This window comes from Accipiter gentilis, chromosome 9, assembly GCF_929443795.1.
Source record: "Accipiter gentilis chromosome 9, bAccGen1.1, whole genome shotgun sequence".
Classification (NCBI taxonomy): Eukaryota; Metazoa; Chordata; class Aves; order Accipitriformes; family Accipitridae; genus Astur; species Astur gentilis.
The window spans coordinates 35,745,530-35,760,878 of NC_064888.1; the positions used below are offsets into that span (position 1 = coordinate 35,745,530).

Genomic DNA, 15,349 nt, shown 5'->3' on the forward strand with positions numbered 1-15,349 from the left:
TGCTAATACCACATACTGCTGATACTTTAAAGGTGCCGCAAAGATTTCAAAATTTTAATTTATCAAAGTCCAATTTAAGGCATCACTAGCTCATGCCGGGAAATAAATGTGTGTGTGAGAAAAATGACTTGAAATGTAGCAATGATAATTGTACTTAGCATTTTACAGGATAGTGCTGTACATTTTCAAAAAGCTGTATGCGCATTAATTAATTTTTGCAACATTTTTGTGAAGTAAGAAAGGTCGTGTTACAGTGTGCAATAGCACAGATTTTTTCAGGATACTGGAAACCAGAACTGAATCTGATAGTACATCATACACTAAGAAAGAAGCCTGTAGAAACACCTGTGAGAAATATTTTTTACACATTTTCTTAGTAGATAAGTGCTGTAATGAGGGAACACCTGAAAAATATTGCAAAATTGGATTCTGTAATAGATATACTGAGTTTGATATTGGCCTGAGTTAAAAAATAGAGACTGCCTGTTAAACACGATGAAAAGTATTTTCAAGGTTTCCTTGTGGAGTAGTACTGCTGTTGGTTAGAGATTGAGATGTATTGGGCAGTACGGAGAACCAGCACCATCTTTACCTACATTATGGGTCTATATAGATGTGCTTTTGCAAATATAAGTGTAATGGTTTTATTGCAGTTGTGGTGCAGTAGAACATATGAATGATGTAAAAACTCTGAATCCGTTTCATTGCAATATCCCCTGTGTGAATTTAAAAATTTAGAACCACAGTGTATTAAGTGCATTGTCAACCACAGCATTTCAGCAGAAATCAGTAATTTCTAGCATGCATACAGTAAAAAGCAAATCAAAGAGTAAATTCTTAAACTACTCATTTCCTAAGCATGGCTGTCCCTGCCCTCTGTAATACCCTGTTAAGATTATAACAGGTCATGAAATATCAACAACTTAACCAGAATCTGAAAAAGAAGAGGTTTGGTAAGTTGACAACATTTAGAATTTATCCAGGCCAACAGCATCACAGTTCACTGTCTGTTCACAAATCCATGCATTCTGGAAAGATATTTTCTATCTTTTTTTGTTCATGGTAAATACTAACTTCTTCATATTCCCAAATTAGGGAGGCATTGCAAAGGGAAATATTCAAGAATACAATTTTGTCTTAACTGTGGTCTCCATTTCTCCTTTATTTTCTGATTTGATAGTTTAATCCATTTCTAAATGCAATGCACAAACATTTAATAAGAGAAAATCCATGTCAGAGAGCTGCTGGTCCACCATAAGCATAACCAAGAAAATGATGATAAAGAGAGGTGATGCTAAGATCACAAAACAAATCAATGAGAGACTTAAATGGAACTCAGTTCTCCTGATTTCCAGTCTAGTGTCTTAACTGCTCTTTTTTTTCTTCCTCTGTTTCTTCACTGTTACCAGGTAGCATTTTAAAAAGTGAGAACTTGTTATCTAAGTCTGAAATAAAACTGATCACTTCTGGGAAAGTACAAAAACTTGGCGTGAAACTAACCATCACACTGCTCTGGAACTCTTCTCAGGAAAGCTGGGCATTAAATTTTGTTTTTCCTTTATTTATCTTACAGGTCTTGCAATTGCAAGTGCACTGATAGACATTTCACAACAGAAGCCTGCGGACTGTAAAGATAAGAGTTCAGGAGTCAGAAATCGAAAACATCATCTTTCAACACGTCAAGGAACTTGTGTCTGAGATTCGAAAACTACAATTGTATATTCTGTAATGTTTTCTTTTTAAATGGCTTCCATTGAAAGCTATACTACAGCCTCAGTTTTTATGGAGGCAAATCTATGAATGAACATATGAGGTACTGTGCTCTGTTGTAGTCACACAGCCTACTATACCCCAAAGCAGAACAAACTTATGGTAGGTATGAGTATGTTTGATGAGCTTTAATATAAAGAGTGGATCCTGATATCAACAAAATATGAAACAAAATACCTAGCGTTCTTAAACCTGAACATATCAGAGCAGGGAAAATCCTTGGACAGAACTAGGAAAAACTGTACATTGTTTTGTAATGTAGAAGAAAAATGTATAATTGAAAACTAAGCAAATTCCAGGAAACTAAAGGACATTTTTGTATAGCTTAATGTAACAAAGAGAATTGTACAGTTCTTTCCTTGTAATCAGCATTAAGATTTCTTTCCAGCAAGCAGGAACTAAAGAGGATAATTTGGATTTAGGTGTTCTTTTATCATTGCCTGAAATAGGTAGGCAGCTTTTGAATTTAGCATAGATATAACCCAAGAACACCACATGTAATATTTGAAACATAATTCCACAAAAAAAACCACGTGATTTGAGCATTTCATGATTATTTTTCATTACCTTTCAAAAGCCTCAGAAACATAATCTGGGCTGCAGCAGAGTGATGGGTGGGCTTTCATGTTTCTGTACCTAAGAGTCTATTCTGAATTCTGAATGATATGTTTTACAAAGAGCACATGTGGGTCCTCCATGCCAGCTAACTGATTACCAAAATTAATTGAGCATGGAAAAGCTTCTTCTGCAATAAAGTTTGCTTTTTTTTCCAAGAGAGTCTCCAAGATTGCAAATCTAAGGAGAGTTTAACTTGCTGTTATTCTACCTGCTCCCATTTCAATATTGAAATTTGCTAGTATATATATATTGTCCTGACCTCCAAGCAGAAGAAATGAATCCCAGTCAGCACTTTGATCCTTGTTTTTATAATAAGGTATGGTTGTGTTTTGGTTTTGTTTTTTTTTTCTCCCAGCTGCAGCATTTCATCTCATTCTCACTTTCACACCAGTTAAGGAATTACCCTGCATAACAAACACTAAATAAATAAATTTTTATAAATCCAAGTTGCTTCCAACAGTGGTTCTCAAATCCAACATCCAGCATGGAACCTCACAGAATCAGTACTCAGCAACAAAAAGCAGATGAAAGAGTTTCCTTTCTATAGGACATTAGTCTTTTAGGGGCTCAGTCACCATGACAGATAACCTAGCAAACAGCTTTAATGGCCCTCAGTCTTTTTATTTACTCAAAATTCATGAATATACAAAAGAGTAAGAGAATGCTAAGGGGTAGGTAGCAGATGTGTCATATTCTCATTTACTCATTACACATTGACAGCAGTATAATATGAAAGTAGTAGTTTTGTACAAGCTTGTTGAAAGTATAGTTTCTCAACTCCAAATTTGCCACCGTACTAGTACAGGAGAGTGATACAGAGGTATAAATGCCTCATGTAATGATAGAGTTTTGGTAAATACGAAAGATATAAAAAGATAATTGATGTTTACTACTATATCTGTATTTTTCATGTTCTTTTTATTTCATGAAGATGATGACATTTTACTGTTTACAGTTGACTACATAGTTACTTGCATGCCATGGTGGTGCAGTAGCAGTAATAAAGCCCTGTTGTGAGTTGTGTTTATTTTGTAATGCCATTCATACATAGAAGTACTCAGCTTAATTTGGATGAAGACTAAATGTAAAAATAACTATAAAAAGGAACGATTGTACAGTATGTAGTTATATCTTATACAGGAGTGTTAGGTTGCATCTAACCATGACTGCTCTATTGTTTTGATAAATTATGCACTTATGAATTATGGTATAATTATTTCTTATGCTGGCATGATTGTTTCAGTATTTTCATATCTTAACATAAGATTATTATACTAAAATAATGCCATCACAATCTTGTGAATTTTATTGCCTATTCTGACCTCAATCTCTTATATCTTAAAACTTTAGAAATTCCTTTTTAAAGCTTCTGTTGGGAACTTTCAACCAGTGCTACTTAGCATAGTGGAAAAAAATGGTCTTTTGAAAACAACCCTTTCTGTCAGTTTTAAAGCTGATCTGTTCAAATGACTATAAACCGATGGAACTGGTTTATATGATGCATACACTTATGAAAAGGAAAGAACCACTTGTCTGGAATATATTCCAAACTCTGTATTATCCTCAACCTAAACATTTCACATAAGAAATATACAGTGTGTGTTTTGTGAATGTACTGGAAACCCCATACACAGAAAGACCATGTAGTCTTGTAGAACAGTTTTGACTGTACTCACTCATAAAGGATTACATTCCTCCGTATCTCAACTGGAGTTTGATAAATACTTGAAAAGCAGGTATGAGTTTTAAAGGGATTAAAAAATTGTATTGCAACACTGAAGATGGGCAAATAGCTATCAGCCATTTTATTGTGTTAACAGTTCAATATTTTATTGTAGAAGAAAAGCATGTTTGCCATGGGATCATTCGGCATTTTCATTCACTCTGAGAATGTTTTTTTTCTAAAGTGTTTTTCTTCTCCCAGAATCCTTGATTGCATGCAAATTAGTAAGGTCATATAATAATTAAATAAATAAATAAAAATACTTATATAATGGCCATACTTAAATACCAGAAGTTTGCCAACACATCTGAAACCAAAGTTTCAAAATAACTCTTACAGCCTTCTATTTGAGAGGTACAAAAATAGCATAATATGTCTGATAACTACATTTTGTTAGTTGTTGGCAAGTGCAAACTTTTTAGTAATGATCACTGTACATCAGATGAGATGTTTTATTAACTGTCACATTATGATTGCTTCATGAAAAAGCCAATTTTCTTAACCACTGTTCTCCAATTTAACTTTTGAACTCTCTTAGAGTCAGAAAATGTTGAATGGCTTGTTTTACCCCTAATGTGATTTATGTTGGATGAAAAATAAACAACTAAGTGCTGTTCTGGAAAGTAAGCCCCAGTGAAGTTCTGACTGTCAGGATTCCACCTCCACTCCCTCAGTCCGTGGATTCTGCTGAGGGAAATTCAGCAGCTATGAATTACTGTTCAAAACTTGAGATAGACTGTCCATGGTAGCATGGGTTCACCATTACTTCAATTCCTCTCTGTACTTGTATATTTATATAAAGTCCTGAAACTACTTAAATCAAATTTGTGCACATATAAATAACACTCTAGAATACTTGCTTTCATTCATTACATTCCTATGAAATGTAATGAAATGCTAGTTTACCTATACAAAAAAATGGTTGTCTATATATTGCCGTTATTAAAATTATATCTAAAAAAAAAAGGCCAAATTCTAGACATGTTAAAGCATGAAGATACCATTAATTAGGAGCATTCAGATTCATCTGGTTTGAAAATTTTCATAGCTGACTGCTCTCTTTGTAGTTAGAGTCCCCTCTCATCTTCCCAAATCAAAAACATTTAGACAAGTTCAGATTGGGACATGGAATTTGTTATGGGTAAAATCTGCAGCAATAATTATTTTCCAAATAATCTAATGTGGAGAGCTGGAAACCTGATGGTAAGAATTTTAGTTTGGGATCACTTTAACAGATGTTCAGTCTTTATGCATAATAGCTTTCACAGTATTCATCTAAATTATAGAATCATTATGTATCTAATTTCATTACCAGTTTTTTAAAAAGCATCTGAAAGGTTTCTTGACAATAAAGGAAAAGTCTCTGTTAAAGGCAATTAACAATCCCTCTCTTTTTTTGAGCAAAGTTGTCCTATCCAGAATGCTTGATGTTACTGGGGAAAATTAAATAAATTAACTCTATTTTTTCAATCTCTAAGGTGCAGCATTACCTGAAAAGCTGTAGTTTACTGATACTTATTTTGGATCATCTCTAAAGTAAAGTGTAGAATACCTAAGGCTATTTTAGATGTTTATGGCAAATAATAGCAAAACTACTGTTGTCTACAGGTGGCCAGAACTTCCTCTATTGTCTTCAGCTCTACTTGCTTGTTAAATACTAATGAAGTAAGGTAAAAACAGGCCTTGCAGAACCTGGGCTTGTACAACTCGGGGCCATATGGTGTTTCAACTTTTCCTTATTTAATGCTATTTCACTTTCAGAATGAATGCTTATATTTCTATATGACTGCATATACAGCAATAGGTGGTCATTTCTATGGCTACAGATATTTCTGATGTAAAAAATCATCACCTTGTACATGTAGTTGAAATTATAGTGACCCTCTGAAATTTATTGCAAAGCTGAAAGGGGACTATTATTACCCCAGGCTTTCTTTTGTTGAAACTTCTTTGGTCACCTAAGTTGAAGGTGAGTCATGTTTTGGTAAAAAAACATCTCTTTGCACCTCTTCAGATATGTTAAAAACTTCCTTTTTCTGAAGTAAGAAAGCAAAGGTGGGAGTGATGAACAACAAGGAAAAAAAAAAAAAAAAAAACCAACACAAACCAAACAACCCTCTTTAAAACATACAGGAAGCATATATATATATATGTATGGATGGAATTACGTAATTGTTTTCACAGCTGATCTGAATCAGAACATTTTCTCAATTTCTTTACATATTCTCACATGTCGTATTGAACAGTATGAAGACTAACTAGATCAGTGACTATTTATGTGTATACTAATGGTAATTTCTTTATAATTCTGAGTGAGGATATAGAAGTCTGTTTGAAATACTATATAAATAATGTTATCAATTATGAAGTAGTATCAATTATTATCCATTGGCTATCAGTAATTTCAGCTTGTCTGAGACTGAGTACATAAAGTGAGGCAAATGTCTTCCATCCTTTTATATACTTTATTTTTTAGTATATTTTTCTGTAATAGTTTTTACGTGCTACGGCCGTAGTTAAGAATACAGGAAGCTTATATGAATCTGGAGTTTGAGAGAATTGTTACTCATTTACCAGTAACTGTTTACCTTTCTATGTTATCTTCAAAACAATGCTTAGCTATGTTTTTTTCTAAAAGACCTTTTGTTAGACAAGAAGCAGGAAACGAATACAATGGGGCTTTTCAAATACACTTCTAGACCTAGAAGATATCTTAAGCATCTTATTCTACTGAATGTCTGAGTCATTTCAACATTCCTTTCCAGGTCAGTATTTTTCAAAAGTCATTGTTATGACATGATTTTTAGTGGTTAACATGAAAAGGAAATTATTTTTTCATGTGAAGTCCTAAAGCTCTTTTATGATATCCAGTTATAAAGTGTACTTGAGAAAAAATAAACATAATTTTGGAATATAATGTTTAGGATAACCAGTATGGATGTTCTTATGACAAAACTCTACCCAAATTGTCTGTCCTAAAGTTTTCTCTCAGAAATTAAATTGGTTAATATTCCTGCAAGTCTCTTCTCCACCCACCCCCCCCCCCCGCTTCCCAGAGCACAAAGAACCAAATGGTCAGGTATAAAAATCTTTCTGTGTGTGTGTGTTAATACGGGAGGTAATTTTGTTTCTGCTTCTAAATAGGTGGTTGGAATATGGCAAATCATGTTCTCTGCTTTAATTTTCCTAACTGAATACTTAGGAATGATAAAATTGACCTCTACTAATGACATGGGAATATTGAAGATTAATTAATTAATATTTAGAGAGTACTCAGAGCTCTTTATGGATCTAAAAATAACAGTCACTGTGTGAGTGCTAAGTATGTTTTAGTTATTAAGTTATTTAGTATCAGATTTATTTAATAGTGCTAGATGTTGCAGTTTTCCATACCACAACTTGAGGCATAATTAAAAAAAAAAAAAGAAAATAAAATAAACATTTGATGGCAGACATTAAATAATTCATACTCTGTGGCTTTTCGCACAATAGCGGTCACAGAATTTGCTCTCAATTTCTCCTATTGACGTCATTTTCCCATTGTTGGTAAATCATTTTACTAATCTACTCAACTTACTGATATCTTTGATTAATCAGGCTTCTCAGATGTCTGATTTTATGTTATTTGTTCTTTGTTTTTCTTCTTCAGGTAGCCATTCTTTTTACAGTACATCCTGCTTCATTCACAGTTGCCCAGACCATAGGATCCCAAAGGTGCCCCACTATTTTGATATTCATTGTAGTCTGAAAATGTCACTGATTGTACCATTTTAACCAAGTTGAAGAATATCGGTGATAATGCATTTCCATGCCTTAATCCCTCATTTATATTAAATGGGCCAGAGATTTTACACCCTCTTCATGCTCCATCTTCTTCATTGGAAATAGTGACTATGCCTTTTAAAAAATGTTTTATGGAGTTATAAATTCCTCCAATGTAGCTCAAAGGCCATGATATAGCATCATAAGGTTTCTTAAAATCTGTAAGTCTGCGTATTCATTCTGATTATAGTGTTATATCTGATCAAATCTCTCCTGAAAGTACTTAATATTTGGTAGAACTCTTTTCTAGAATGCCCACCAGTGTTATTGAACTGTTCCTGCTTTATTAAAAAAAAAAAGTAAAGCCTTCTGAGGAAGCTTTATGGACTTTAAGAAAAAGACACGTACCACACTAGCTTTTACATTGCATTTATGAAAACCACCTTCCATTGCTCTGAAACTTTTTCAGATATCTGAAAACAACAGAATTATTCTGCAGAGCTTTTGGCTTCATTTACCCCCTCCTGCTTTTAATAATTTAATGGCAACCTTGTCAACACATGGCGCCAAGCTCTTCCCAAAGGGTTGTAATTGCCTCTTGGATCTCTTCAGAACTGAGCTCCACAAACAACTCAGGTCCATCCCTCTGTAACTTCCTTCTTTGAAATTAGAAGTTTTTCACTGTTCAGCAGATTTGCGAGAAAACGATACCCTTTCCTCCAGGCATAGCCTCTGCCGCCTTCTCAGGCATTAACGTTCCTCATCCGCTCCACCATGCCCTTCAAATATTGTCTTTTGCATTGGCTTTCTTTCCTGGCTTTTCCTTTGGATTCAATCTCATCATGAAACCGATCCAGGTTCTGCAGGCATACAGGCCTTGCCGCATGCTGATCCTGACTCCTTTCCAAATGCTCTTATCTTTCCTCTTGGAAGTATGCTGTTGGTTTCTTCAGCAGCTCTCCTACTGTATCTCCAATCATCTTACACTTAGTATCAGCATCGTCTGCACACTTCATATAGAAATCTTCCAAAACTTCAAACCTGTCCTTAGCTGCTACTCAGTGATTCCTGGATCCCTCAGAATTTGTAAATTTTATTTGTAGCATCTATGTTTACTTTGACTCTGCTGGGACAAGGCTGTCTCCTGCACAGGCCTTTAAAGTTTTGATATCCAGCCAGTTGTTCCCATTCCCCTGCACTGCATTTTGGCTTCACTTGCACCATCTGCCCTCAAAACATTCCGTGTCCGCGGTGTCCACTCTTTCCGTAGACCTCTGCAGTTTTACCTGCTTTCCCAAACCTTATTCAAGTGTTTTCTAAGATTTTATGCTCCTTTGTGAAGAAAAGGCCTTCAAATCCAAGCGATATTACTTTAATATGACCCCACTCCTTTAGCCTGCCCTGGTTTTTACAGCCAGCAGAACTTCTGGAGTCACACATGTACCCAAGGTATTGTGTTCTGTCAAAAGCCGGAGGAGATGTGCCAAATCATTGCCTTATTCTGGTAGTACTGTAGATCTAGGGGTTGTTTTGTGCAATACTTGGAGGGCGGGGGGGAGAACGTTTGAGAAATTGAAATATTTTAAGTGAATTCATCATATTGCCGTATAGGTGTTCTCATCTTACTTAACCTGATTGCTGTTTTGTATGGTTTGCCTCTCACTGTGCCTGTCCCAGTCCCATCAGAAGGAAAACATACAGCTATATGTTCTCTTCACCACTGAGCCACTGATCTTACTAATGGTAAAGGTTATGTTATTATTTAGTTTATTTCTAAAATTGTATGGCTCAATGGTAGCTCAAAATCGAAGCATTCAGAACTTGTGATTTACCCTGTATTTGCTCAACTTTCTGTTCTGACAAACTGCCTTTGTTATAAAAATTACCAACCCAGAAGGAGTGCTTTGAAGCTTGGTTGGCTTTTGCCTGCTTTGCAAAACCTTGCTTCGATGGCAAACAACACAGAATTGCAAAGGTTTCTTTATTTGTGTTCCTGTGACAGTACAATGTGCTAACAGTAGTTTTGCTGTCTGGGAAGATGAACTAGTTTGGTTTATAGACTCTAAAAATGAAGGCCAACAGGAAGGGCATCAGAAGCTGTACCCGTACAGATTATGATTTCAACAACAACAAAACCGGCATCACTAAACTCTAAATAAGTAAAATTTAAAACCAGTAAACAACATGACATTTTGCTTTCTGGTTTCTCACTTAATTGTTAGGAGTGTGATGTACAGGTGAAGTTCTGTTTCACAGGAGGAGAGACAAAATAAAGTGCTGATCTAACTCATATATTACCCAAAATGGTACATTTGTGCTCACACACATACATATATACCTGTCTCACCTATAGAAGTGTTAGTTTGGCTCAAGGTCTGTGGTTTTGCTTGCAAATATATGTGATATCTTTCTGCATAAAGAGCGCAGTGTCCTCCAGGGGCTTGAGGAGTTTTCTGACTTTCCTTTCTAGTTTTACATAGACTGTCGCTAAAAGGGGGGGTTGCTTTATGAGTGGGTACCATCCTTAGTTGCCTAGGAGAAGAATGAGCCCCACTGAAATCTTTGAAAGTTTCAGGCTTCCAGTTAGACAGAAATTCGTGGCTGTGGACTGAAAAACGATCAAGCAAACTGGATTTAGCATAAGAGGCTGGATGTGCCACTCCTGTCCTTCAGGTGCCAGAGTACTAAGGCCAGAATGTAATATTTAGATCAAGCTCTTTAATGGGTCTTAGAATCACCCTTCTGAGGTATGTCAGCAAAAATTCATTGTTTATACAGTAATGGCACAGGTTTATAGGAACTGGGAGCAAGCCCAAAGCTTTCCTGTGGTGTTGGGACTCTTTTTAAAATTTATTACTATGGTGTTTATCCTTTATATTTATTGGGATCATCTTGTTATGTCAACTGCATGCATTGTATTACATTGCATCAGGGTTTTGTATGCCAAAGATTGTAAGGATAGGTTTATATAGCGTAATGAAGTATGGTGCAGATCTCTCCAGCTAACTCGAGGTGAGTTACTCTGGGTACCAGAAGGGCACAGCTGCATCAGCACTGTACTGCACCCCTGCTAATAGCTTACTGCTCTGCAGAGCTAATTAGCTCAGTGAGAGAGCACAGGATACTGGCACTGGTACAAGCCAGCTTGTTCCCAGCTAACTCAGGTAGTTCTGCACAGCGTTTAATTTCGCTGTCTAGTTTCAAAGTTAGCAACGCTTGCTGGATTAGCCTTAGTGCCAAAGCAATGTAAATAACAGCCCTGCTCCAGGAGTACGCTCAGTGCTATTGAGTGACATTTTTCTGCAGGATTTCTTCTATCAGCTGGTGAAGCAAAACAAATGTTAAGATATTCGTATTAGTAAGTATATTGTGCCCTTAAAAAAGTCAGTTACTCCTTCTCCTATGAAGGCTGGCACTAACTGCTCTGTGGAATTTGAGTCATAGCTTAAAAAAACCAACAGTCAGAAGAACTGTGTACCAAAGAACAAGCAACCAAGGAATAGCAAATATTCCTTGGATTCCTTTTGAGCCAGGTTTTATGAAAGTTTGTTGCCTTTTTGTCTGCTATTTCAAGCTGCACAGTTACTCTCTGTACCTACGTGTCTGACATTTTGTTAGGTGCTTCTGAGTAAAACACTCCAGCTCCAGAAGTATTTAAATTTGTATCAATAACGAACAGCTTTCATTCTTTCTCTGTCAATGTTGGCATATGCAAAGCAAATTGAAAGCTATGATCAACATAATAAACTGAAACATCTATCTCTTCCATTCAGCCATTACCTTGCTTTTTTTTTTTTTTTCCCACTTTAGATAAACAATCTACAATGTGTTTACTGAGGCTTGTACTGATATCCCTCAACGGTATAAGCGAGTCTACTTTTATTCCAGCAGACACAGAGAATAAGCCCACGGTGCACAGTGCGTGCAAACCCCTTTGAAACCTAAGATTATTTGTTCTCTGACTGTTCTAAGGTAATTAAGGAGCATTGCATGTTTCTCAATTAATGATTCCTCATTCAGCTGGGGATCTTTGATGCTAATTTGTTTTAATCAGGACAGAGACTGCTAAAAAACTAAACAATTCAGTGAAGAGGAACTAGGAATTTTTAATCAAGTGGAAAAGATCTAAATGCTATGAGGGACACATCCATCATAAGTTTTCGCTTCTTGTTCATTTAACTTTGTTCTTTCAGGTCTCATAAAATGCTGCGTTAATCAATGCAAGAAAGTTTGTTAAGATGAAGAACGTGCGGTATTTTTTCTACCAGCTGATGTGAACATTTGTGCAAAAATGAGGCGCTGGAATAAGAGTTATGATATTAAAAAGCATTCACCACTGTTTCTTAGTTATGCACTAATGTTATAGTTTTGTGTTTTGTCAAACATCACGTAGGAGCTGTCAATCGTTGTGGTCTTAATATGTTGGGTAGTCACTGGAAAAAAAATGCTGGTTTTGTGAGGGATAGGATGCTCTCCATTTAAATGTTACGTTTTTAATTATTGTGGTATCACACTACATGCATTCCTTGGCCAAAGTGACCTTCTGTAATCTTCTGCTCGTGGAATTAGTATTTCAAATGATGCAGCCCATGCTACATGAAATCACATGGTTTCCAAGTAGACCATGTATATGCTTGATAAAAATAGTGGTTTATTCCTAAGTAGATTTATTTTTAGCACTGAAGCAAAAGCACTTCACGGTTCTGCCTCCTCCAGCTGCTTTACCAAGATAGACTTCGTGTCTTCCACCATGCAAATAGTACCAATGTGCATCTTCTACTCCTGTGGTTTCAACAGATGGGGGTGCTCCCAAGCCTTGGCTTGCAGGGGTCTTCAGCCATCTGACAGAGTTAAAGCCATTAAGGACACCTAACTCCAAAAAGTTAGTCTTCCTGTATAGGCAGTAATTTGGCACCTGTTCAATTAAAGGCAAATTGTAGGTGCTAAGGAATTTCCAGATCAGAAGGAGAGGCATTTAATGGCTTTGAGGTTTTTAGTGTTAGGAAACACTCTCAGATTGCTGATTCCCATGAGACCTCCAGCATCTTCCCAATTACTGCTTTTAATGCATGAATTCTGTTTTGGACTGGCACCTAACTTCTAGTTCTGAATCGGTTCCTGGCGAAGTGCTGTGTACTAAGCTCTAAACGCCCAAAATATGCAGAGAGCCAAGAAATCTTAATGGCTTCCTGCCATCTTGCCCTTCTTCCTTTCTGACTGTGAATCACTGTGTTTATTTTGTAGTTCAGGAGTCCATATCAACCAAAAAATCCTGCTAAAAAATTCCTAATGACCTATCTTAAGGGTGAATGAACTTTATGCAATTTAATAGCAGCAAACTCTCTATTTTCTGTAGTTGGGTTTTTTTTAAGCAAGCTTAAACACACCACAGCTAAAAGTAGAATTCTCTATGTTAAATGATTCCTGTGCAAATGGAAGCACAGCTGTCTAAGAGTTTCCTGTAGAAGATGGCTTTTTTTTCACTCAAAAGCTGTCCGTACACTGTGAAACACAGTTCAGATGCTTGAACTTATGCTAATTGAAAGATCAACATTTTTCTTTCTTCAGTGAGTACCCTGCTCTTTTCGTCTTCAAGATGGCTCTCCCATGTGCAAAAAATGAGCTGTAATTATGCCCAGCTCAAGGCAATCTCAGGATCTAAAATATCCTGCCAACCAGTGTGTTCTCAATCTGCCTTGTTAGTTCACAAAATTGTGCATGTGCCTTTGCTACAGTCTCAAACCTGATAATGTCACATCATTGGGACAGGAAGCATTCTCTGATCTTATCTGAAGTGACACTTGCAATTTCAAGTTCTAGCTTGATGAGATCACATTGTCAGGGCTCCACGTAAGTGTGATCTTTCCTGATTTGCAATTGTATCTGTTTTGAACGGTCTTTACACTGTTCAAGCAAAAACATATGATAATGTATTTTGTCAGATGCAAGGATAATGAAAGGGTGATTTCATGTTTCCACTTTTAGAAAATCCAATTCATGTGACTAAACTCAGTCAGTTTTCGTACCAGTTCCACCCCATCTGTCTAATTCTATTTGCACTTGGAAACTCTAGTACCCGCAAAATATGAGCACGTCAAGGTAGCTCATCCCCTTCATAAAATATATGAGCCTTATTACCTTTAAACCTCTATTAATTCCATGAAGCTCAGGGCTATAAAATGGTTTACACATGCTAGAGTTGTTAAAACATATATTATGCCATAAGTAAAAAATATTTAACATAGTAAGAGCTTGTAAAGCTGAAGAATACTTTAAATACCTACTTTGTGTTATTGGCATTAAGAAAGTCTGTAATATTTAAAACCAGGAGACTATGAAGTCACGTTTCAAATGGTTTTATTCATGACATTAGTTTTCTTCAGATGTACAGCATACGGGAAGGAAAGAGCTGTTGCGAATGCTGTATTTTCCTTTTCACCATATAGACCACCGAATCCTGTAACGTCAAGTAAAAATAGAAGAGGGAAGAAATATCGCGTATAGCTAACCTATTAAGACATCAGGAGTTTCTGAACAAAACTACAGTGGTAAGGTCCAAAGACTTAGACCTTCAATCCTCATTTAATATGCATTATGACAGAGCCCTACATGAATGCAGACGACCAAGACAAAGAGCAAGTTTTGACCTCTCCGTTAACAATAACATGATAGCATATTTATTTGTCTGGACGGTGGCAAACAGATCGTAGTAACGAGCAAGACAAACTACAGCTATTTGACTAAACTACAGCAAAGCCAAAAAGTGAAATAATATTTATTTGTCCATTTGAAGTGCTGAAAATAGAAAGCAATAAGAATCTAGAGTATTTTAATTTCTTGAATAATAAGGTGAGACTGGAGTCTTGGTCCTGGAAGGCTGGAGGAGTGGAAATAGAGGACTTTCTTGGCAAGCAGTTTTAAAATCCATACAAAAGCTTTGACAATTATTTTTTTCAGTGGAATATTATTCCTAACTAGTCATGTCCAAGCCAGAGGAAACACGATTTCTAGTTTATTAGAGTTATTCCCATATTGCAATAATAATTGTATCCCTCCTACTACAAGATTAGATAAATATACAGTTTTGTTGTATATCACATACTGATATATGACCTAGATAAATCACTAAAAATTAAACTTAAAGTGTTGCATTTGGACTGAGTAATACTAGACAAATACTATTTCTTTAATAATGAATCCATGCCCAAAATGCATTGTATTGTAAGGGAAGTGACAGTTCTGCCAAAACCCTACATACTTGCAAGATGCAGGCTCATGTGAGATTACTGTGTACTGTGCTGACTAAGAAAAAGAAAGGACAGAATTAGGTTATTGTGATGCTACCATATATATTTGTCCATTCCTGAGATGAGAGATGCATATGTAGTGCTGCCTCTGTGCATCCCTTCCAGAGTCAAAGTGCTTTCCAAGTTTTGCTTGTATTTTGGGGACAAAGTAGGCAGATGCCTCTCTCTA

General features: G+C 36.1%; 1 protein-coding gene across 2 annotated transcripts in view; it reads left to right on the plus strand.

Moving 5' to 3' along the window:
• The window catches only part of ATRNL1 (attractin like 1), a 544,479-nt gene extending 538,998 nt beyond the window's left edge, over nt 1-5,481 (plus strand). For both annotated transcript variants that reach the window (XM_049809569.1, XM_049809570.1), the window contains one exon: nt 1,574-5,481. In XM_049809569.1, the coding sequence (XP_049665526.1) occupies nt 1,574-1,698 (125 nt within the window). In that variant the 3' untranslated portion in view covers nt 1,699-5,481. The remainder of the gene's footprint in view (nt 1-1,573) is intronic.
• Nucleotides 5,482-15,349: the final 9,868 nt, after the last annotated feature.